The sequence below is a fragment of the Cyrtonyx montezumae genome, unplaced genomic scaffold (genome assembly GCF_038088225.1).
Source record: "Cyrtonyx montezumae isolate F1298 unplaced genomic scaffold, pur_monq_1.0 scaffold_19, whole genome shotgun sequence".
NCBI classification, from domain to species: Eukaryota; Metazoa; Chordata; class Aves; order Galliformes; family Odontophoridae; genus Cyrtonyx; species Cyrtonyx montezumae.
In genome coordinates this window covers 7445794-7470555 of record NW_027071925.1, presented here as the reverse complement: position 1 = coordinate 7470555, position 24762 = coordinate 7445794, and the positions used below count along the sequence as shown (strand labels likewise).

The 24762-nt window shown below is 39.6% G+C and overlaps 1 protein-coding gene across 5 annotated transcripts; it reads left to right on the top strand.

Annotated features, from left to right (window-relative positions):
* The first annotated feature begins 2034 nt into the window (after window positions 1-2034).
* RHOT1 (ras homolog family member T1) lies at window positions 2035-24146 on the top strand. Of its 5 annotated transcripts, none has more exons than XM_065735466.1 (21): window positions 2035-2165; window positions 4971-5029; window positions 6181-6262; window positions 6838-6881; window positions 7291-7344; window positions 7704-7756; window positions 8292-8400; window positions 8926-9027; window positions 10354-10452; window positions 10892-11000; window positions 11330-11450; window positions 11895-11979; window positions 12329-12474; window positions 12888-12988; window positions 13230-13360; window positions 13690-13773; window positions 14038-14157; window positions 14496-14698; window positions 16062-16184; window positions 21493-21636; window positions 23060-24146. In XM_065735466.1, the coding sequence occupies exons 1-21, from the start codon at window positions 2129-2131 to the stop codon at window positions 23175-23177; spliced, it is 2124 nt and encodes a 707-aa protein (XP_065591538.1). In that variant the 5' UTR covers window positions 2035-2128; the 3' UTR covers window positions 23178-24146. The 5 variants fall into 5 exon arrangements, with proteins under 5 accessions (XP_065591538.1, XP_065591537.1, XP_065591540.1 ...); XM_065735465.1 differs by having other exon boundaries at window positions 21352-21636; XM_065735468.1 differs by having other exon boundaries at window positions 21537-21636; window positions 23060-23143.
* The last annotated feature ends 616 nt before the right edge of the window (window positions 24147-24762 follow it).

Here is a 24762-nt window from a genome sequence, read left to right as displayed (position 1 = left end):
CCCACACCCTGCAAACAGCAGCACTGCCTGTGGGAAATGAAACCACACCGTGGCTGCTACTGTTGACCTCAAGCAGCTGCAGGCAGAGGTGAAACTAAGCTGCAGTTGCTGCCTGAACTACTTCACAGGTCCCATGCGGATCATGGGCTACACCCACAGCTTCTGCCTGTCCTGCATCACCAAGTACAGCCAACTGGGAGCTGGCTGCTGTGTTGAAATTAATCCCCAAAGGGGAGAAGGAAGAAGACCTGGAGACCCAGGATGAACCCACATCATCTGGAGATGGTGCCTGTGGCAGCCACCTGGGGAGAAGGTATTGGCAGAAGCAGCCAGTGCTTCTCCCCACTGCTCCCCAGAACAATTTTTAATGCCCTTCAGTGGGGCCATTCTGGTAACAGCATTGTGTTTTGCTCACTTCGTCAGATAGGTTTACCTGAAGCAGTGTGTGGAGTTCACTGCTGGTGTCTGCAAGTCGAGGGTTGCATGGCTATGTTGAAAGAACTAATAGCTGAATAGTGCTAAGCTGGTCTAATATAGTAATAACTAATTGATCTTAGTGCTGGATGGATGGGCCGTTTGAACTCTAGGTCGTGCCTAAATCAGCAAGCCCTCAGGATAGTTTAGAATTGGGAAGGGTCCAGTACTCAGAGAAGAGAAGGGATTGCCATGAGAGGTTGTTTAGAGGGCTGTAAACATAAAACATCTGTATATCTTTCCTTACCTGTTTCCTTCTTCTTTTTCTTCTCTCTGCTGTTCTCTTTAATTTCTTTTTCCATTGCTGTTTCTTTGCTCTTTTTATTCTTGCAGTTAAAATCTATAATGAGCAAATGATGTAATCCCAGTACGTTTCATTCTTTGCAGGAGGTTAGAGCCATCTCATCACGTAGCCATGAGTGCTGAACATCCTGGAGGGCAGTTGTTTGGTATTTCAGTCACCTCCAGCTCTTTCCATCTTCACAAATCACTTATGTGGTGGTATTTACTGCATGGCTATAGCACAGGAGACTCCTGAAATGAAACATAATGCCATTGTACAGTGCTACAGCTCCACACAGCTGAATGGCACAAAATGGGACTGGTTCACCATCTCTGCTTACAATAACTCTCCAACCTGGTTGGAAATGAGCAAAACCTGACTATTAACTTTCATTACTTTAACACTATGCACACATGTATCTAGAAAGTCTTAGTCTGGAGTCATGCAAAGAAGTTAAACTCCTTCACGCTGTGTTTTGGAAGCATCTGTTTTTAAGCGCTTGTACCAGCTAGTAAACTACGTGCCCACTCTTTCAAAGAACCAGCAGACAGGACTGTGTCATGAAAGGGGCTGTATTTGAGTTTCTTTGCCAGCATACAGCCAGCATTTCTGTTTTAATTGTCAGGTGTGTGTGGCTATGGGGAGATCTCTGCTGCTGTGTGGAGTGAAGGGGCCGCAGCCAAACTGAAAACAGTTCCCAAGAGGCAAAACCTCTCTGAGGAACACAGTGGCATTTCCAGTGCTCCCTGAATGTAATGTAGTGGATGCTTTGGCAAATAGGGTGAACAAAAAGAAAGTACATTTAATGTGAATAAAGCATGGGCGATTTAACCAGCTCATCTATAACCAACCCACTGGGCACCTCTGATTTCCCAACCATAACTCGTGCTGGAGTGCCCAGGAGCAGCAATTTGTTAACACTTTGTTCAGAAATTACCACACAATTTGAAAGCGAGAGTTTCACATCACTTCTAATGCGTTTCTACGCACCGGAGTAGTTGTAGTTGTGGGTGTGTGTGTATGTGGGTGTGTGTGTCCTACTTGGCTGGCACACCGGCTTCATTAAGGTACATAACCGGATAAGGGCGCTCGGGCCACAGTTCCCCCTCAGCGCGGGCGCGCAACGCAGCGCCGCCGTATACCGCCTCAGGGTGGCGCGCAGCGGTGGAGCGCGCGAAGCGCTCGCGCAGGCGCACTGCTGCCCCTCAGAGGTTGTCCCTCGGCGGCCGCCGTAAGCCGCCCTCTGCGTGGGGGGGGGGGGGCGTGGTGCGGAGGGGGTCGCGGTGTGCGGGGCGCGCAGGCCGCGGCGGCTCCGCTTCCCCTCGGCGATCCCGATGTGAGCGCCCCGCGGCGGGGCCAGGCAGCGGGGCCATGAAGAAGGACGTGAGGATCCTGCTGGTGGGAGAACGTGAGTGCAGGAGGGGCCGGGAACGGGGCGGGGCGCTGAGGCCGAGCGGCTGTCAGAGGTCGGCGCGGTGCCTCAGCCCCGCGCGGGCCGCCCTGCCTCGGGGCGCCGGGCCCGGCCCTGTGTGCCTGCGGCCTCAGCGGGGCCGGAGTTGCGGGAGGCGGGCGGGCTCTGCGGGGCTCCGGGGTCGCGGAAGTTTTCCTCGGACTTGGCGTCTCCTGGGGCGGCCGCGAACTGGGAACGGGGCTTTGGTGTTCCCCTCGCGCGTGGCCGCGTCCCGCCCGAACCTCCTCGCGCCGGTTTAGCTTCGCTCCCGTGTTGGAGGAGTGTGGGGATCGGGGGCGCATCTGGGGTCGATGGCTGCGGGCAGTGGGGCTGGGGGCTGGCAGCGGGAGCCCGGCTCGGGTGACCTTGGGTGCGCGCCGCGGACCTGTGTGCTCGCCGTAGTTACAGAGGGGCTCCACTTCTCGGTGTGCCATGAAACCCCGACCCCGTGCTCACGAGTAGGCCCGAGTATGCCAGAAGTACAGCTCCGCGCGGAGGGAAGCAGCAGCACCACGGAGGCTCCCTCTGGTTAGCTTGTGAAGCGCTCTAAAATTTCTCACGAGAAAAGAGTAACACGTAATTACCCAGTGTCATTATTACAACCGCCTAATTACACTAAGAAGGTAGTGCGACTAGCGAAGCCTTCCTGAGAACTGAACTCCCGTAGTACAACGCCTGCAGTGCCCCTCCATCACTTCTTTGGGGAGGAGTCCTCCTGGGGATAATACTGTGCAGGACAAGTTAGCTTATGAAGTTTTGTCTGCTTTTACAAAACTTAGTTTATTTCAAAGTGTGCAGAACACACAGCTGAATTCCTCCTCAGAACACACAAGTGAGATCTACCTTTTCTAGGCAGTGATCTGGGGGTGCAGACTTTAGTTTTGTACTGGACAGGCTGACAGCTGACTCACAGAGCGTGCTGTTTAAAATTGGGCCCACCCTTGGCTTACTTTAAAATTAGTTAATTTCTGTTTATAGCAGATGTGTAATGGTTTGTGTGAATGAAGATAACTTAGTGAAAAACAGGAAGAAAAATGTGCAAAATCATCTGAATTAAGAGTTTTTAAAATGCTGATGGCATAGTGCATCAATGGAATGTGTCAGATTGTGTATGTGTTTTCGTTAATTTAGTTTGTAATGAATAGAAGGGAGAAAGTTGTTTTCCAAGTTAGAAAACCTTGTCTGTTTTTCTAGTAATGTTGCTAGTAACATTACTAGTCCTGTCCTGTATTCATGTCTTGTATATACACTTACTTGCCTGAAACAAATCAGTGCAGAACATGCAGTAGCTGCCAGATGGTGGACACAGTCTGACAGGTTCAGACTCTGAAATATCATGACAAGACCTTCTGCTGTAAGCCTGTTCCCGAAACAGTGTTTTTTCTTCATCCCCAGTGATGGTCTTTTCAGATGCAAGGTGTTTTTAGTCCTAGTACCCAGGGTGTAAGCATCACTATCCAACATTTTACTTCTGTACAGCGTGAGCTAAAAGGCTTCTCTGTGTGAAGGAAAAGAAGACCAGTTAATCATGATGAAGTGCTGTTTTCCTCATCCTCGTCAGCCAGTGTTGTTTAGGCTGTTACTTCTAAGACTACAAACAGAATGGGAAAGACAGGTGTCTGACCCAGATTTGAGCAAAATAAACCTAATCTCTACTGTTGAACCTATGGATTTCCACAGAAACAACTGTAGAATGCTTCTCATCAATTGGAAGCTTGTACTTAGAGTGTCATTCCTAAAATACAGTCCACAGCTTTCTGTTTTCAGTTGCATTAAATTAAGAAAATGAATCTGTTCTTTGCAAAACCAAGATGCTTTACTCCATTTGAAGCAGAAGCTGGCTTGGTTGGATGCAGAATATGCTCCAGTATTTTCTGTAGTTACCTAATCAGTTAATTTGCTTATCAAGAAGGTATTTATCTGAGGAAATACGGGAGCTTTTAAAGCCCTCCTGATTCTGTCAGGATGAAGCTTGTGCAGGAGGACACCCGGTAGTGTAAGTTCTTGTTTTAGCTTGTATAAGTATCTGTGATGAAAGCACAACTATCTTGCTATTAGAAACCCTTCATCTTAGTCTCCTCCAGTTAATACCACAGAGGGGAATTCATCTGTTCTTAGTATGGAGAACAGTTTTCCCTCCCGACAGTAATCTTGACTTTGCTTTTCATAATTTTGTAGTAAATACTCTTTAACGTACCATGAAGAAGAGAAGCTTTTATTTCTGTGTGTCAGAAAGCCCTTTGTTACTGTACCAAAAAACAGACTTGGATAAGTTGATTTTACTTTGACTGGATCATCAGTTCTACAGTGCTACTTCCTGCTTGGAAACAAATCACTCTTAGAATTTAATTATTTCTTCTTCATCTCATACTAACAATTCAATTAAATAGGAAAGTGGAAATGCAGCCATGGCAGCAAAATAACTTGCCTCACTAGGTGAGGTTTTTTGATAGGAACATGGTTTATTTTTCCACTTTAAATGTTCTGTATTAAGGTTAAAACCCATGAATTCTGTTGAGTAAGACAAAGACAGGATTGGGTTCCCTTGTGGATGAAATGTAGAATTGTGAAACTGAATCAAATGTTTTACGGCTGAAGAATTCTGAGAGCACTACCACTATCCATTTTAAGTATGGTTAAACAGCAGATAAAGAGCCTTTAATGTGGTCAGTTAGGAAATGTTATATTTGTCTCTTTTTCAGATGAGATGCAACTATTAAATGTAACCAAATTATCTAATCTCTCTTTTTAATTCCTTTGTAGCCAGAGTTGGGAAGACATCGCTAATTATGTCTCTTGTCAGTGAAGAATTTCCAGAAGAGGTAGAGTGTCCTTATTTGTTTCCTTCATATGATTTCTGCTTTTTTCAGAGAGCAAGTAATAGGCTCTGCTTTAAAATAATGCTTTATTTACAACAAAAATGAAGCCTGAAACTTCAGTAACTGACTTCTGAAAAGTGATCTAGGTTGGTTTGAATATGCCTCTTGGTGATGAATAGGCAGTTAAATTTTATCTAAGTTGCTTTCTTGTTTTTCAAATGCCCAATTAAGCTTTTTTAATACTTGAGAAATGTCAGTTTTTGTAAGCAGTAGAATTTTGCCATAACTTGTGGTATGTGTTGGTTTGGTTTGTTTATTGAAGAACTGTTGTATTGAAAGAGGGGAATAAATGAATAGAAGAGTGAATGAGAATGAGGAAAAGCTGATATATAACTTAGCCCTTCTTTTGTAGCTACACAATGTGCTGCATTTATTTCTGTTTTTGAATAATGATTTCCTAGTTATGGTGGAGTACAGAAAAGCAACCAGAAAACTTTCTTCCAAAATAAAACTACTTCTATATTTTATTCATTAAAAAAATCAGCAAGTAGTTATACCACAAAGAAAACTACAACTTCTCTGAATAGTTGAGCTTTTTACTTATGAACTCGGACATTTATTTCTTCTGATCACAAGTCTTAAAATAGACATCATGTGCTGTTCTTTGAAACTATGCAGCGTTGTGTTTAATGCAAATTATTAGGTTACCACAGTTCATGAGTCAAGATCAGATTGTTTACTTAGTTGAATGTAATTCCCAAGCTTGCAGGTAAAAAGAAGAGCTCTAGTTTCTGTTTGTTCTTAAAATGTTCAAGGACCCATTCTTGGACAGGTTCTTTGTAACTGTGCTTAATGAATCATAGCCCTCCATTCTCTTTTCAACTTTCTTCTGAATAGTTTGATATGTTTTTTCTCTTGAGAGAAAAGTATCAGTTATATAAAACACAGCATCTGCCTTATTCAGTAAGCAGACCATTAAAGAGAAAGGAAGTAGCAGCGAGTTTCAAACATGACAAAATATCCAAGGGCTTGAACTACGAATAGACTCTTACAGTTCAAGATGACTAATTGATGGGAATATGGTTGTATACCATGTTAAGTTTTCAGTGATTGTTTTTTAAAGGCTTTTTCTTGCTGTTTCTTTACAATCCAAGGTTCCACCACGTGCTGAAGAAATCACCATTCCGGCTGATGTCACCCCTGAACGAGTGCCAACTCACATCGTGGATTATTCAGGTAAAAACTATGCAATACAATTGGAGTTGGTATGGAATTGTTTATTGACCTTAGTAACCTGTCAGTAGTCATACTTGTTTGGGAGCAGGTTGAAGCATAGGATAAGACTAGATGAAAATAGCAACTCATGGGATAAGACTAAATCGGGTGATGATGGCTTGCTCTGCTTATTCTCAATGGAAATATTCATTGGCTCTACAGTAAAATTAACGTGTTATATGTTGTGGTGGAAGTAGCACAGGTGATGCTACTTACTGCCCCAGGAATGGGCTGTTGATAAAAGTAGGGGGTGCAAACTGACTTGTTCCAGAGAGAACCTGTCTGCAAATGTAATCAGTCCTCTTTGAAATACCTGCTGAGGAGCCTCTGTGCATCAGATCATTTCTGCCTTAGGAGTTAGTGGATCTTTTTCATGATTGTTATGATAGAAAAAATTCTTAGTGCATTTCATAAGAAACTGTTTAAATAACATCACTATCTTATGAGCATTGTGAAATATCTTAGTTTAGTTTCTTAATGTTTTCAGTTTTCCTGGCAAAAATTGTTAGTATTAATGATCATCTGTTGAATTGCAGAAGCAGAACAAAATGATGAACAACTTTATCATGAAATCTCCCAGGTGAGTGTATTTTAATGTTTAGTAGAAAATCTGCTTTCAGAGAAAATTTTCCATTTGATTTTTCTACTGTTAGAAAAATTCTCTTGCTTTTCATTTAGTGTTGTTTTGAGCTTTGAGCAATAGTAACCTTTGCTCTAAATAAGAAAAGTGGGTACTACTGTTGTTTCAGTGAGGTGAGCTTAAGCTTTGTGCTTGCAAGTGACAGGTTGGAACTCTTAATCAGAAGTCCAAGGAACTGACAGGTTCTTGTCTTTTTTTTCTTTATTCTTTGCTTTACATTAATAGATTCTAACTGATGGTTGAGCCTTAAGTTCCTTAAACGAGTCAGAGATACAGTTTTTGACAGATATTGGAAGTGTTCTTTTCCAAAAAGCTCTTTAACAATGAATTTCTGTTATCTTCATTTCAGGCAAATGTGATTTGTATAGTATATGCTGTTAACAACAAGAATTCTATTGACAAGGTATGCTAAAACGTTTTATCTGATTGCTTGATATGAATGCTGATTTTTAGGCATGGTGAAAACCATGTTATTCATTAAAAATGAATAAAACAGTAGTGTTTGAGGTCAAGTTGTTAATGAAGTACACTCATGCATTCATTTGCTTCTGGCCCATTTCTGTATGTAGGTTTTCAGTCCTTTCAGTCATCTTAAAGGTTGCTCATTAAGCAACTCCAGTTTTTCTTTTTTTTTTTGTGTGTGGCTAAATATATGACTTTGTGGGAAAGAAACAGCATTATAGTCAAGTTTGTGCACAGCTCAGATTAAATTTAAAACTGTTTTTTTGTTTGTTTGTTTTTCTTTTTTTATCCCCATTTTAGGTAACAAGTCGGTGGATTCCTCTCATCAATGAAAGGACAGATAAAGATAGCAGGTGCATAAATAAAGATAAGAAGTGTGAATTAGGCTTCACATCGATGGGTATCAGTGGACAGTGTTGAGGATGTTAATTAAGAAAATCAAATTCTAAACTTAAAAGTTGATAATAAGAAGTTCAAGCAACACAAGATTTAAAGTATGTAGGTCTATTGTACATTTCAGCAAAGCTATTTATTTTGAATTGCATTGGCAGCTTTTACCAGGTGTGTCTATGTTTGTGGTGATGTAACTCGTTTTGATTGCATGGTCTGTAAAGGTTTTCTACTGATGCTGTTTTTTTTATCACAATAATAAGACTTGTGTTCAACATTGTGGTTTTTTTTTTAAATAACAGTGATCAGTACATTTCTGTTTAATTGTATTTCAGATTAATTTACTGCTGTCATCTCATTTTGCCTACTGGCCTTGTGTGATATTTAGTTACATCATGAAAATAATACAGTGGTTTCTGGTGGGTGGTAGTACGCTAAATTAAGACAGACATTTCTGTCTCTCTGTTTTTAAAGCTCTTAATTTTATTTTTTTTTCAGGCTGCCTCTTATATTAGTTGGAAACAAGTCTGATCTAGTGGAGTATAGCAGTATGGAAACTATTCTTCCCATTATGAATCAATATACAGAGATAGAAACATGTGTAGAGGTATACAATCCTTTATGATGTTAGAATGAGTACCAAAAAATACCTTCTTGCAAAAAATATATGGCAGCATTTTAATAGAGTAACAAGTTTTTTGTTGATGTTGTTCAAATTTAATTATTCTATTTGAAGTAAATATTCTTCTCATGGTGTGTTTGTATGTTCTTTCTCTTGAGAAAAGATTGTGCTTTTGAATAATGAAATGTTTCTGGCAAAATAATATTTAGAACCTCCTCAAATCTTTTCCTTAAGTGTTTTAAAAGTAACGTTAAGCCAGCAACAAATTGTGAAGCATTAAAAATGGAGTGGAGATCTTTGGGTATTTGAGTTTCCATATAAAGAGGATACAACTCTTTATATGTTCTTTATTAATTACTGAACCTGTACAGGGCCTAAGTTGACATTTGTCAAAAACTGCACTGTACCCACAAGGGGAGACCAGATCTTTAAAATCTTGATTCTTATTTGAACTTCAGCATAAATAATCAAATAATCAAAAACTATCAAATCTAATAATTTCTCTTTCAGTGTTCAGCTAAAAACTTGAAGAATATATCTGAACTATTCTACTATGCACAGAAAGCTGTTCTGCATCCTACAGGTCCTCTTTATTGCCCAGAGGAGAAAGAGGTATTTATACATAATTAAAAAATAAATAGCATAGAGGAAAAAAGCTGACTGCTGTTTTGTTCTTTTCAGTGGATTTTGAAGTTTTTTGCATTTTCTGTTACCTTTCTCTTGCTTGTCCTCCCCAGATGACAAGTGTTACATTCCAGAACCTGGCTACTGCTTTGTTTTGTGTTAATTCTTAAAGCTTTCAGCTTTAGTTTGAAAATAATGATGAAAAAAAAACATGCATTCAGTTCATTTCTCCTTTAGAAATTTGTTACATAATAATTCTATATGTTTTGGGGAATGAGCTCCAGTCTTTCCCTGATTTAAGGGAAGGAAGTTTTCTGAGCTTCTTGTGAGGCTTTGGCAAAAGGGATCCAAAACAAATGATGTGGCAGTTTGAAAATACTGTAGGTAGTTAGCATATGATGGAGGAGTATGATTTTTTTTTAGCACATTTATTTCATGATCCATTATAAATAAACTACAAACTTAACTCCCACCCTCTTGCATTACTGGGCAGTAGGAAAGTTGTCTCAGTCATAAATACTTGAAGTGGAGAATGGGAGAATAACTCTCTTTTGATTTCTTCCATCAGAATCATCTGTATGTGTTAGTAATGTGATAAAATTGTTGTGCTGAAATTTTGGTTTTTGAAAACCAATCTCTATGCAATATCTGTGACCTCTGTGAAGAGAAGAGTCCATCATCACACTAGTTGCTGGGAGAGAATTACCACTGTGTTTTCCTTCACTTGGAAGGTATCCCAGCAGTTCTTTTGTCATAGTTAGTGGTAGTCATTATGATCAATGCTTTGCTTGGTAGATCAATAAACTCTGTAAAGATTTACAGTGTTTGTTGATTGAAGCTTTCTGAAGTCCTAGTTGAAATGGTGAATGTAGATAGTTTGCTTATTTAGAAAGAGTAGGCTATAGTTCTAGAGCTGTTCATTTTTGCAGGGCACTGAGATAGCCAGGCCTTTATACACACACACACACACAAAGTGATTTAAAAATCCATCATTTTTAACACTTTGAAGCAGTATGACTGAACTTAACTGGTATGTATTTTTAAATTAAGTACTGCAACCTTCAGCTTGAATAATTGAATAGAAATACATTTATTGTGCCATGACTGCTTTAAATTTTTGCATATTAATTTTTTGGATCACAGTTTTGTTTCTTATTTTGTGCCTGTGTGTGTGAATGTCTAATTGGAAAAAAATAAAAAAAAAGAAGAATGAAGGCTAGTATTTGTTTCAGTGTGTTCAAGCTGCCTGGTGTCATTCAGTGTGCTTTTTATATTCAAACCTAGGAAGGTACTGAACTTTGCTTTATTCCTTAGATGAAACCTGCCTGTATTAAAGCGCTCACGCGCATTTTTAGAATTTCTGATCAGGATAATGATGGTACTCTCAATGATGCAGAGCTCAACTTCTTCCAGGTGACTGTTTTGCTTCTTTTCACTATGTTTAGTGATTAAACTCCTATAATGCTAGAAAAGCAAGTGTTTGTTTTTCAGGGAACAGTAATAAAGGGAAAAGGAAGTCAAACCTGAAAATTAGAAAGTCTCAGTTCTAGCATCGAGGAGCAGGCTTATAGAAACTAAAGTAGTGTTGATTTTATTTCTAACCATAGTTCAAGTTGTAGTTCTAGAGCAAAAATGCAAAAAACAAACAAACAAAACCCCACAGCAACTTAAATGTGCTTGTATTTAAAAACAAAATGAGAAGTGTTTCTCTTCCTTTATTCCCACTAACTTCCGCTAATTGGATTGCCCTGAACTAGCTTATCAGAACCTTTAAGGCTGTGTTTTACACTGGACATGATTTTTGACTGGCTTAGTAGCTAGGTTCCTAAAATGTTCTTTTGTTTTTTGATAGAGAATTTGTTTTAATACACCATTGGCTCCTCAAGCTTTGGAAGATGTAAAGAATGTAGTTAGGAAAAACCTAAGTGATGGAGTTGCTGATAATGGGTTAACTTTGAAAGGTAAGCCTTATTTAAGCAGATGTCTCCAAGCTCCCTGCTCAAAACAGGAATGCACTGAAAATAGTACTGTTTTTATTTTTATACAGCTAAAATGCTGGTACTGAAAGAGCAAATGGGAACAGGAAACCAAGTTTATTATTTTAAGTAAACAGTTGTTTGAAAAATACTTTTACAAATAACATGGTTTCTGAGCCCACAGTCTGTGTAGATCACTACATAATATTACACGTTTGGTTGAAAGTCAAATGTATATTCCTTGTTTTCAGACTGTTACTATAAAAATATCTAGAGCAGATGAAGGGTCTTAAGGTTTTGTCATTTGATTTTAGGTTTTCTTTTTCTACACACACTTTTCATTCAGCGAGGAAGGCATGAAACAACATGGACTGTTCTGCGTCGCTTTGGATACGACGATGACTTGGAGCTTACACCAGAGTACTTATTCCCTTTGTATGTATCTCCTGTTTGAGCTTTCTCTATCTTACACACATTAAATTTATGCTGCCTTTTGGGAGAAGGGAAGTGTTTTGCAGTGTGTTTATTTGAAGCTTATTGTTACATCAGTGATTTCTCTGACTCTCTGACCTGTCAGCTACAATCTTTGTATGAAAGTTACAGAGGAGTAACTCCTGTCTAAGATTGTCAAATTGCATACTGCTACCTCTGTCTTTTAACTCCCCATACAACACTGACTGAATATAGTGTAATATAAATACATCCACTCGTAATTATAGCATTTCTAAAACAAAGTATGTGTTTTGATCACTTTAGAGATTATGAAAACTGAATGTAAAGGTCGAATACCAAGTGCTGCAATTGTGAAATTAGTTATTTTGGATTATAGCATTCTGTATTTTCCAGACTTACTTAAAACCTTTTGTTTTTGACAAATAGGCTAAAAATTCCTCCAGACTGCACAACGGAATTAAATCATCATGCATACTTGTTTCTTCAAAGCATTTTTGATAAGCATGATTTGGTAAGCTTGTAGTTTGAGTGTATGCATTCTTACCTTGCTAGCAATTTTGCTAACAGAAAGCATCTTTTTGTCATTTCATTCAGACACTGTCTATGGGTTAAGTCATGTGATGGTACAGCTGGTGGTACAACCATAACCCTCAACTCAATCAACAGATTATTGTGTTTTGTTTTTTAACTTCCTCGTGTATTTACTCTTGATTTTAATCGTGAAGATATCAGACACAGAGAAAGAGAAAGCTCAGTTGGGTTTTTTTTTTGGTTGACAGTTTATTGAATTTTGCAAATGTACAGCAGAAATGTATCACTATAGGTGGTATTTATTTCTGATATCATATTTTTGTTTTCAGGATAGAGATTGTGCTTTGTCTCCTGATGAACTCAAAGATTTGTTCAAAGTCTTTCCTTATATGCCATGGGGACCTGATGTTAACAACACTGTTTGTACGAATGAAAGGGGATGGATTACCTACCAGGGATTTCTCTCTCAGTGGACGTAAGTGTGCTCTGTTGCATTTTAGTCAAAGTTCTCAACAACCATGATATTTGTGGATTCCTCTTGAAAATGGTGTTGAAAGAGTGAAAGTTTAATAATTGACTGTGTTTCATCGTTCTACTTTTTAGAGGTGTTAAGAGTAATGCTGTTCAGCAATTAGTTTTTTTTTTACCTACAGGACATGGAGAATGAGAATTACTGTGAGAAATAAGCTGTGAATAATGTTTTGTGAACTATTGTGATTATTAAAGTCATGTCCTCTGTTTACCTCCATAATTATTGTGTCCTTTGGTAGTACAGTGAATATTACTATCGTGTCACTCTAGAGAAAGGAGGAAAATGTTGTTACATTGATGGAATTGTTTTCATGGGATCTAACAGTTTTCATACTCTTTTTTTGTCCCTGTTGGTAGTCTGACCACATACTTAGATGTACAGCGTTGCCTGGAGTACCTGGGTTATTTAGGCTACTCAATACTTGCAGAACAAGAATCTCAAGCATCAGCAATTACAGGTAATGAAAACCAAATAGACTTATTTCAATTAAGGAATTTAAACTCAGAAATCTGCTCAAGAATATCTTAAGTAAGCATCCTATCTTCTTTCACTTCCACTCTTTTAATTTCTGATAAAGTCGAGCTCTTGATTTAATATTTTTAAGAGAATATTTGGTGTGCATTGTGATGTAATGGGACAGTTAGTTCATGTGTTTTTACAAGACATTAGCATGCATTTTGTTTTTTTCTTTTCTAAAGTAACAAGAGATAAAAAGATAGATCTCCAGAAAAAACAGACTCAGAGAAATGTTTTTCGATGCAATGTTGTTGGAATGAAAGGCTGTGGGAAAAGTGGAGTTCTTCAGGCTCTTCTTGGAAGAAATCTAATAGTAAGAAACTTTTTGCTTATATTCATATGCAAATGTTTTTATTTTAGACAGCAAAATTCAGTTGACATTAGAACTGTAATTTGATACTGAATTTGGAGATTATGGATTTTTATTTTTTTAATTTTAAGAGTATCCAAATAGACAAATGGATATTGCATAATTACTTATATATTTTGGATTACAGCTATGTATGTACTTGCAAAAAAAAAAATCCCAACACCACAGATTCCTGTAATTTTCATGCATTAATAAGTGGAGTTAAGCAGCTGTTCAGATCTACATGGAAGGCAAAAGTTGCAGTGATCTAACATGAAATTCTGCATTTTCAGAGACAAAGGCAAATACGTGCAGAACACAAATCTTACTATGCCATAAACACTGTGTATGTGTATGGACAAGAAAAGTATTTGCTGGTAAGATTGCCTCATTATTGTATACACGAGACTAATTAAACTTAAAATTCAGTGAATTGTCATTTTTCCTCTGTAAAAGGAATGATGTCTTTTTTGTATATGTTGTCTGTGTTGGTAAATTTCTTTTAATTCTTTTTCATTCTGCTTTTTGTCAGTCCATTAGTTCTAAGGATGTATAACAGTGAGCTGTAATGAGAAAAATAGTTATAACAGATTAAGTACAAAATAACAAAGCTTTTTTCCCCTTTCCCACTGTTTTTCCAGCTACATGATGTCAGTGACTCAGAATTTTTGACTGATGCTGAGACCATATGTGATGTTGTCTGCCTGGTATATGATGTCAGTAACCCTAAATCCTTTGAGTACTGTGTCAGGATTTTTAAGGTTTGTGTATTGTTTTTCATGTATGTATACACACACACATACTTTGTCAGTGAATGCACATACACACCGACATATATATGCATTATCAATTATTGCCCTATACATCAAGTTCCAGTTCTTAAAGCTCATTTTATTTAGTAGTGCTGGTTATATATGGCTGTGCTCTAAAAATGCCTTTTTGCTATTAATACAAAACTATGACCTGTATAAAATATTCTGCTTGTAGAAGTGCCTGACTTGAGTGCAATGCATGTATCTTAATGTGCTGCAATTGGTAGTGCTTAGGCTTTTGCAGACTCTGCATATCATATAATGACTCTTTTTCTTTAAATTTGCAGCAACACTTCATGGATAGCAGAATACCATGCTTAGTGGTAGCTGCAAAGTCTGACTTGCATGAAGTTAGACAGGAATATAGTATTTCTCCTGCTGAATTCTGCAAAAAACACAAAATGCCTCCACCTCAAGCCTTTACTTGTAATACTGTTGATATGCCGAGTAAGGATATCTTTGTTAAACTGACAACTATGGCAATGTATCCGTAAGTACTCAGACCATTGTGTTTTTCATACTGCATGGATCACTCACAGTAGCTGCATGCCATTGTTAACCACGAGGATGGAAATGCCTCACTGAGGTTTAGCAACAGAGAGAGACAGAAGTGACTTGTGTTTACCTTCCAGTCATTTCATATGGAGAAAGTTGGTATAAATCCAACAGATGAAACAGTGTCAGCTATTGTGTAAGCTGTTTTTTAAAGAGTACACTAATTGATCCAGTACACCTTACTTCTTAGGTAGATCTGTTCTGTTAATACGTAGAGTTCTGTTACGCCCTTGTTCTGAAGGTGTCACTTCATATCTCACTATTCAGTATTTTTAAGATAATTGTATATAAGTTGTGCTGTCATTTTTGCAAATACTTCAACTTCATTGTTGATTATGAGTAATGACACTCTCTAAATGATAACAGTTTCCCCCGACGCAGTGCTTGAAGCTTTTTGTTTTGAGGGTGCTTAGTGTTCATGCTTCGTGAACTTGAGAGATCTTAGGTATTTCTTTTTTAATGTAACTTCTGTATAAGTACCTTTTGGGCTTCAGGTACAACATTTTCAAGCTCATGTTCTTTCTCATTGCACATCTCACTGTTGCTAAGCTTAGTTTGCATCTTTTTTTTTTGGTGGGTGGAACTTTTAATACAGTGATGAGCTAAATAAATATTACAGCAGATGGAGTCTAGTATGACAGCTGACATTTGCTTTAAAGTAAATAGAACTGATGTCACTTTCACATAAAATCCAGGATTCTTTTTTAAGAGACATATATTTGAAACCAAATTTAATTAGATTTGTAAAGTGTTTAGTTTTTGTTCTCTTATTTTGTTACGCTGGAGTACTGGAAACCACAAAAAGCATAGCACCAACCAAGTGCCTTGTCTTACCAACATTCCTGCTTCTCCCTTAGTTCTGAAGCATGTGTGTTTCTTAGGGTGGGAAAAGCAGAGGTGACTGTCACCCTGTAAAGTGTGCATTCAAAGTGATAGAAAATGTGGCTTACTTTCCTTTGAAAAAGGGGTGTTATCTATTGCTGTGCAGAGGTACTCAGCCTTTAGATGTTTTCCTTACAATCGTGAATAAATTCAGCAAATGTTTTCATTCATGTTTGTGCTTTGCTACTAAGAGCTATGTGGTGGTAATGATCAAATGTACAAGATGAAGAACATCAAACCCTAAGATTCTGCACAGCTGTAGTGTTACCCTTGCTTCCCCAGTGTTTTTCTCCTCTCCTTACTCATTCAAATGTACCTTTTTATTCCTAAGTCTCTCTTGGTTGTGGCACAGTCCTAATGTGCACCTGATGATATGAGCAAGATTTCAACTCGTGTCCTTCTGTGTGTTTTCGCAGCCATGCCCGGTTACGCTGTATGTGCGCCTGCAACAGGTGTACATTTTGCATCTGTCAGAACTTCCTCAACTCAGACTTGCTGCAATCTGTAAAGAACAAACTCTTCACTGCAGTTCTTAACAGGTCCTTAACTTTATTTACTAGGTACCAGGTGTGCTCTTAAAAGTTTTTTTTTCTTTTTTTAATGAAAAAGCAGTTGGTAACCTTCTATACTGCAGATTTCTCACTCCATATCCACTAAATAGGCAGATACTTATTTTAGTAACTGTCAGAAAATGGTAAAGCTTTAATCTATTTAACTTAAAGGTGATTTTAGTTCTTTTGAGCTCATCCAATGCTTTCTATGAAACATTACCAACTCGCTGATCAATTCAGGTACTCAGAGGAGGAATTAGAACTGTGCTTTTCATGGAGCTAGTAATGGACAGCAAGTAATGTGTGTAAGTCTATGTAGTGTGTCTCAAATGAGACTTCATAGGTTTGTTTAGTATTCATTAGAGTTAGTGCCTCATCAATTATAAAATTACTTTCATTTAAATAGTAGTGCAGGAAAAGGCACAGCTTGACTGTAGCAACGCTGTATAACATGATGTGTTTGTAATTGCTAGTTTGCTATTTTGGGAGCTGATAGAATTTCTGTGTGTATGTTCTGCCTGGTTTACATAGAATGGGTAAGTTGTGTAAAAATCTGGAGCTTTTAACATCCAATTCCTCCGAATAAAATGCAATATGCAAGAAATGGCAAACAGTTAACCATTTCCATTTGCAGATATTTTGGAAAAAGCAACGGGTAAAGAAAACTGGTTTTCAGCATTGAAAACAGTGCTATATCTTGTCTTGCCTGTACTGCACACTTATAAAACACCTTGCTTTTGACACGTGGTTTACTAACAGCTCAGCACTTGCCACCTTGACCCAGCACATGGGAGTTCAAACCAAACAATTTCTGTGGTGCAGTGGTTATGTCTGCAGCAGTCCTAGGCTGTGAGAAATGTGTTTATGTGAAGGCTTTGCTTAAAATATCCTGAAATATCCTGTATACCTTATATCCTTAAAATATCCTGAAATACCCTAAAATATCCTGTATTCTCAGAATATCTGGTCGATGGATATTACTTCTCATTACTGGTTTCAGATGTACATGCTCCAAATAAAAGTGGGTGTTTCCTTTTAAATGCAATTTATATGTGTATAGGAGGCCTAACAGTGTACCCATTTACAGTACTGAGTACCTTTGTGAAGCTGCTTTAGTCCAAGATGTTTGTTGTAACCACAGAGTGAGAATTTAAAGAGGGGAAATGTCATTCATCAGATTTTCCTAAGCTAATGAAAAGTGAAACTCTTCGTATTTCATCTCTACAGCTGTCATCTCTTAGACAAAAATCCCTTGCAAAATACCTCTCTTTGCAAATTAGCAGTCTAAAACTTCATTCAGCAATAAGTGCTAGGAAATCCTGAGTCCTCGTTGTGGAGGCTGAAGCTACCTCTGTATATCATCCTTGCTTTCTGAATGTTTATGGATTGCTACATTAACCGTTGTGGCATGTTTCTCTCCCGTGTGGGCCTGTGGTTGTTTGTGTTGTTTTGTTTTTTGAGTTCTGCATTAGACATTGCACTTTGTTCCTCTGAGATGCTGTCGAGGCTGGGAGGCATTGCAACTTTTGTTGGGAAGCCTAGGGGTGCTGTTTTCTCACTTTGTCACTAGGTAGTATGGATTAAATATATGGATCTACTACTGCCTGGAAGCCTGTAATTCAAGGTGAAGAGAACTCCTTCTGCACTGACCCTACAGAAAGGATTATTCCCCTGGGTCTTTGCAGTCGTTGCGTTGGTAGCTGAGGTTTTGTTTTCCACCAGGCTAATGTCTTTTCAACTTGCTTCCTAGTTACCTTGTCAGGAGTTCTCCCTTATGGAGCATAGTGATCACTAAATAACCCAACACAATGTGAACAACTCTATATATAGGAAAGAATGCAAGAGCTGGGATAGGTGTGAACAACGGGGAACCTCGAGCTGTAAACTTAGGAGGGTAAAGGTTCTTTAGAAATGTTAGCTTTTTAGAGGCATTTTCATGTTTCTTTTTTGTTTATATTTTTTTCATTAGAGATAGCATTTGAATCAAGCAGGATTATCTGGTGTAGCTAATTTATATGACTTTTTAAATTTTGCCCTTGCAGATGTCTACCATTAGGTCAGGAAACTGAAAAGTTAGGTGAAAAATGTGTGAAGGAGACTCCTCACGTTATTCTGCCCTTCCCCTGTTCTGAGGCTCCAGGCAGTAGAAGTAGGTAACATGAAATCTTTACAATTAGACTCCTTCCTCTATTGTTTGTTGCTAAGTAGTGCTTAAACACTGTTAGCAAGGCAAAAATATAATACTACATTAGAACATTCCCAATTAAAGGAAGAATGTATGCAGCTGAAAAAGGTATTCACGCCCACCTTTAGTTTCTCTGCAATGGACAGACTTCCAAGATTTTCCTGAGGTGTTATAGACAAGTTCAGCAGATGTGGAAGTTCAGTTTAGAGATGCTTGCCCTGCTGAAACAGGATTGTTGGTTTGAACTACCCAGGATCACACTTCATTGGTTCTTTGAGGAAGAAAGCACTGCATTCAAAGCGCTGTACGTGTGTGCATGAGACTTGTTACTGCTGTAGTATCTTTTTGTTTTCAATTTGGTCTTTAGGTGTTCATTTGTATCTGGCTGGCTGGCACTTCATCTCTTCTTAAAACCTTGTTTTACCTCTTTTTAAAAGCAAGGCTTCTCTGTATATCATTCTGACCCCTTTAATTATCAGCACATTTTTGTCCTTTTTTTTTCCATTCTGTAACTGCAGAGCATGGATTTCAAGTGTGGGTTTTTTTTCTGCTTTCTTGGTTTGAAGTCAGTACTTGCTGTGTTTTGCTTGTATAGCAGTGGTGCTTTTCTGCTGAGTTTGTTTCAAAATAATTGTTACACATGATAATTGTGTTGTTCAGTGAGGGAGACTTCTCAGACCATTTTATTTTCTTCCTTTTAAAGATTTTAAATACTATGAAAGATAAGCAAAGTTCTGCTTCCATACAAAAGCATAATTGATTCAGGAATTGCAAGGTTTCTTTTCTACAAAAAGCTTCCTTCTGTGAAGTTAAACTTAAGGCAGTAGTCCCAGTTCCTTATAATAGTGGGAAAGCTGTAAGGATATAATCCAGGTTTTATTTTTCAGTAGGAATGCTGTAAGCAGATAATAGGCTCAAAACTATAGTAACGTATCACCATTCCTGATTGCAGAGGGCTGTCCCTTTACTTGGGTGTCCCTAAAATAAGGAGAATATAGCAATATTTTCTCACCTGTATTATTCTTCCTTCTCTCAGCTGCTTAGTGCACCATACTCAGTAGAGTTTTGCAAAGCTATGTCCTCTGACTTCTTTCCAAATAGGGTGTATGAAATTGATGTTTTACATTCTTTTTAGGTTTTGTAGATAAGATCTGCTTGACACTTCTCACGTTTTAGATAACTAAAGCATGGGGAAAACTAACTTCTGGCATTGGTTTGCAGCCTAGGGAAATAAAAAGCTTGCCTGAAGGGAAGCTGCAGCAGCCTGTACATGTTGTGTGTCGTTTTTGGAGTTGCTTATATTTTATTCTTAGGACCTATGTTCTGTCAGAGCAGGCTGCATTAACTTGCTTATAATTTTGGTGTGAGTAGCCATGTGACTTCTGCTATCAGAAGGGGATTGGTATTGGCCATAACTCACTGTTTTTTTCTGTGTGTAACCATGACAGGCATGCTCAGTTAACTTCTGGATAAGTGCATGTTGCAGACTTGTGAGTTGTTAGAGCCTCTTAAAAGATAAACTGTACAGATCTCCAGGATACCATTTAACAAGTGACAAGTTACTTAACCCCCTACTAAGGGCTGGGTGGAAATCTGTCTTTTTCCAAAATGTGCAATACAATCTGAGTTCTCTGTCAGAGGTGTAGGCTCCACATTTAGACTCCTTTTATATGTAGAAATATTTGTGATGAAATGCACACACCAGTCTGCTTTAAAAGTTTGAAAGCTGGTTTGTATCTCATAATCAAGAACTTCAAATACAGCATCGATTATGGAGTGCTAACTGCTTCAGGTTCACATGCATATATTTGCTTTTCCTTGGGGAGAGTAATGTTTCTAGTTTTGAGTTAGTGAAAGTGTCAGGTGATCCCTTAGTAGCAAGGCAGCAGTAATTTCTACCACTGGTGAAATTTACTTCCATAAACACAGTCACACTGAAATAAATTGCAAATATTATTTACTGAGGACATAGGGTTTCCTTGAAGTACTGAGTATTGATGTTACAAAATTGGGATTGATTCGAAGGAACGCATAAGGAAAAATGGAATTTATTTTTGAAGTGGTAAAGCACTGTTAAATTTCTGTGAGTATTTTTGGACCTTCAGCATTTGGGCTGAGATGTTCACAGGCCCAAACTGTTGCTTTCTTTGAGGTTATAAAGCAAATCCCTGCCTTGATTTCTTTCTTTCTTTAAATGAAAGACTGTGTAACTTAGGGAAGAAGAGATCGGGATCAATTTACTCTCCCTTTAGACATGGAAAGAGGATTTTACAATGACTGATAATATATTAATTCTTTTTGAAAGGATGAAGCATTCTCAGCAAGTTTATTGCATACCGTTGAATATGGACATGTGCAGAAGTCAAAGCAAATGAAAGATAGGAATGAAAATCTGGATGTGAGAGAGAGTATTTCACAGGGCAATGCAAAAGCATTCATTTGCAATTTAAACAGTGATGTGCACTTTTAAAGGGATGCTTTTGTACAGATAGTTGGGCGTTTGAATTAACCAGATTGATCCTGAGGGATGCTACACAAATATTCTGAGCTTGTCAGGTAACCTGTTAACATCCTGTGACACGCAGATGATTTGTTTTGCATAAGTGAGTTTTATAAATTACAGATTGAGTTTTATAGCATTTTACTTCAACAAAGCACCAATGCTAAAGCTGTTGGTAATGACACAATATGATCTTGATTTGAATTACCAACAGTAATGAGACGTGTCAGTTGGGCTGTTGTGCTAAGGGTCATTGCAGTGTATGGAGCACATAGTTCATGCACGTGGAGCAAGACTGTCCTGTGGGTATGTGAGAACTGATGCTTTGGGGATGGAGTAGGAGGAGGTTTGGTCTCTTAAATAGTTTTCCTCATCCTTAAAGCAATAGCATTTTGTTACTGAAAGTCATACGCTCGACATTGCTCCTCAGAAATGCAAACTCCACTCACGTATTTCTGTTTTCTCCCAAGCACTAAGTTTTTAACAGCTGCACAACAATCAGAAGTTAGATGGGTAAAAACGGTACATTCTTTGGGCTTTGTTGTGCTTATGAGATACTTACTCCTGTTGAGCCGTGCTGTGAACTGCAAACTGTGCATGTGTGTAAAAAGGTTAAGAGCCCACATAGATGAGTTGGGTGCCATGCTGTTAGCAGACGAGGAGAGCAGTATTATGCAGCAGGTGCACGCCGTCAGCTTTGTAGAAGATTCCATCTTCATGGAGTCATCTCTTGGTCCACGTTTGCTTGAAGACAGGTAACAGCAGCCAAACTAAGGTGACCTTGCCATTGCCTTTTCCCTTTCTTTCCCTCAGTGAACTACTCGACATCTAGTTTGCAGAGTCTGTCAAAAGCAGCTGTAGAACTAATGCTTGTAGGAATTCATGAGTCTGATCTGTTCCATAACCCAGCAAGATATTCTTAAATAAGATTAGTAACTGTTAGCCAGTAACTGTTTCACTGTTAACGCACCAGAGAGTTTGTGCCTGTTCCTTAGCTTGTGTTATTACAGTACACGGATTATCCGTATGGCTTATATTGCTTCTGCAAATGTCTACTAAATAATACCCTGAACTCTTTTGTGTTTTTGGATAGTAAGCACAACTGCTGCTTTACTAAACAGCTTGTCAATGATAGCTCTGCACTTCACACTACATGAACTCCCTTGTGCACCATGTATGCTGAGGATCTCTGTTTGCTCCCTGGTTTAATATTCGTGCAGTTCTCACTGAGTAACCTGTGTTGGCAAAAGCAGGCTGAAACACGTAGGCTAGTGAAGTTATGTTCTGTCTTTAAAACAAACCTCTTTACTATTATTTAGGAACTTCTTGTGCTTTGAATTATGATAATAACTTTATGATAACTTAAATGGTAGTTCCTGCTTTATGGTAAGCTGTCATACTTGAGACTACTTTGAGGATGGCTAGCAGTGTTTAACTGAGCATGCTCACAAACTGCAGCATTTGGAGACCTGGGCCATTGGCTGCCTGCTGTCTGCAAAGCCTGGCTTTCTGTGTCATCCAGTCACTTCATGCTGTTGTTGGATCTTTTTTGTTGACTCCATCAGCACTGCCTGTTTCCCTGGCACACTCTCTGCTTTCAGCTTGGTATTGGATGACTGTTTCTATTGCCATTCTTGTGACTGTATGGGAAGAAAGGGATTTACAAACTGTCAGGTTTTTTGGTTCAAGCTTTTGGAAAAATATTACTTGCTACTTGTCAGCAAACTTCTTTTGGAGGAGTAATATAAGTAGATATTCAATGGGACTGGAGAGCTTTACAAGGAGGAGCAAAAACTCCACAAACTCAAATTGGAAAGAAGTTGTGCTTAGCAGCAATGGGCTCGTTCTCATTCCAGACTATAATTTATGTGCTAGCTACTTCTGTTTTTATTTTCTGACTGTTGCTGGTACTCAGAAGAAGGCAGCCCTCCCCATCCACGCTGCTGTGTGTCTCCAGCTGTGTGAGCCCTGATGTGAGACGTGGTTGTGGCTGCACGTGGAGTCCTCAGCTTTTCATTGACATGGGATGGCCATTTGGGTATCGTGCAGCAGGAGCATGAGCTCCATGCCTGTGACAAGTGTAGTGATGAGTTTCCAAAAGCAGAGTTGCTCAGCACGAGCTGATACTCTTACCCTGCAAATAATGGGTGTTGTTTTTGTTTGTGTGTTGAATTTTAGGCACGTGACGCAAGCGGACCTCAAGAGCTCTACATTTTGGCTCCGAGCAAGTTTTGGTGCTACTGTCTTTGCATTTCTGGGTTTTGCTATGTACAAAGCATTGATAAAGCAGCGATGATCTGAGAAGAAGCACATCTGGCCCGACCAAATGAAAATAAACTGTTATGTACATTCTGAATGCTTTAAACTCCGCTAGAAATATTTATATATGCAGAGTTACTTTATTAATATTTGTAATTCATGCATAAGATTATTTTAAATTATAGTTCTAACCCCAGTATTGCAAATTGCGTGCGGGGAGGAGAGGATCCCATCTGAGCAGCCAGCTCCAGCAGCTCGGCTGAGCCCTGAGGGGAATTCCCTGTACATAACCTGTACATAGGAAAGCAGTGCGACATGGAGAGGGCACTGTGGGCACTGTTCTGAGCTCTTTACCACGGTGACATCCTGCTGGATTGCTGGACTTGGTTCTCCATAGAGTAGGTGCAATTCAGGGATCGTGCTTCCCGAAGGATCGCTTATTTATTTCATTTCAAGTGACTGCAGCATTTTGGACTACGGACTCAACCAGGAGTGGTGAATTCCTTTCTAAGAGCCGACTTTCCCCGCTGTGATGTATTTCCAGATCAAAGTCCTGGCCTATGGTTTTGTATGTTGTATTCCCAGCACCGTGCTTAGCACTCAAGTATTTCTTTTAAAAGGAGAAACATTGACGACTGCCAGACCAACTTCACACGCCGTGTGCAGCTGTTACTCATTTTCCACTACGCTGTGTTTTATATCCCTTATCAATCAGATGAGAACATTTGTATATTATAAGTGTCAATAACTCAAGAAGTGCTGCTGTTCAGTTTCTCACGGATGTCAGTCACGCCTGACGAAAGCTGTGCATAAGGAATAGTACACAGTGCCTATCTGCTGTAGTCTCTTAGTTGCATGGTTCACAGTGCATCCTGTACCTGGCTGCAGTTACCCGTAGACACAGCTTTTCTAACAATCAAATGAATCTTAATTCCGCCCTCATGACAGACTTATTTTTCCATTGCTGGCCTTTTCAGCTATTTCAATAAAACAACTGTGTACTGTGTTGGTGCTGATCTTTTTATTCCCCCCCCAGCCGCGAGAAGTGACGCCCATAAACCACCGCTGCGCTCGGCCCGGAGCAGCGGCAGTGCCGCACCGCGGCCGCCAGGGGGCGCCAGCGGCGGCCGAGCGGAGCCCGGGCAGCGGCGGGGGGTCCGCGGCTGTGGCGCGTCCCGCGGGGCCCCCGAGTGCCTCGCGAGGAGCAGTGGGAGCTCAGGCGCGTGTCTCTAACGCGCTGCCCTGAGGTAATTAACCAAAAAATGCCGATGTTTTTCAGTGAATCCCCGAGCGAGGGCGGGCACGTGCCGCTGGCACAGCCACCGCACCCGACTCGCCGCGGATGCGGGCGCTGCACCGCTCCTCGCGCCGCTTCTGGAACGTTCCGAGCCGCGCGCGCACGTAGGAGATCGCAGCAGCCGGAGAGCAGAGCGACGAGGACGTGCACTGCGCGGCTCTGGGGTCGGAACCTCGCGAGCCCCCGCTCTCCTCCTCCTGCAGCCGTTTCCTGGAGCCCACGAGCTCAGTGCTGCCGGAGCAGGCGCCCGGTGGCTCTTGTTCCCTCTGAAAAGCTGTGTTGTTATGGCACCCAGTTAAAAATTATGACGTTCACTTGCCAAGAC

What these genes read in the sequence shown, in the direction of transcription:
- RHOT1 (XM_065735465.1), top strand. Translation starts at nt 2,129, where the DNA reads ATGAAGAAGGACGTGAGGATCCTGCTGGTGGGAGAAC. An exon ending in GTGAAGAATTTCCAGAAGAG is followed by an intron (nt 5,030 to 6,180) that starts GTAGAGTGTCCT and finishes TTACAATCCAAG; the next exon opens with GTTCCACCACGTGCTGAAGA. An exon ending in TTCACTGCAGTTCTTAACAG is followed by an intron (nt 16,185 to 21,351) that starts GTCCTTAACTTT and finishes TTTTCTCCCAAG; the next exon opens with CACTAAGTTTTTAACAGCTG.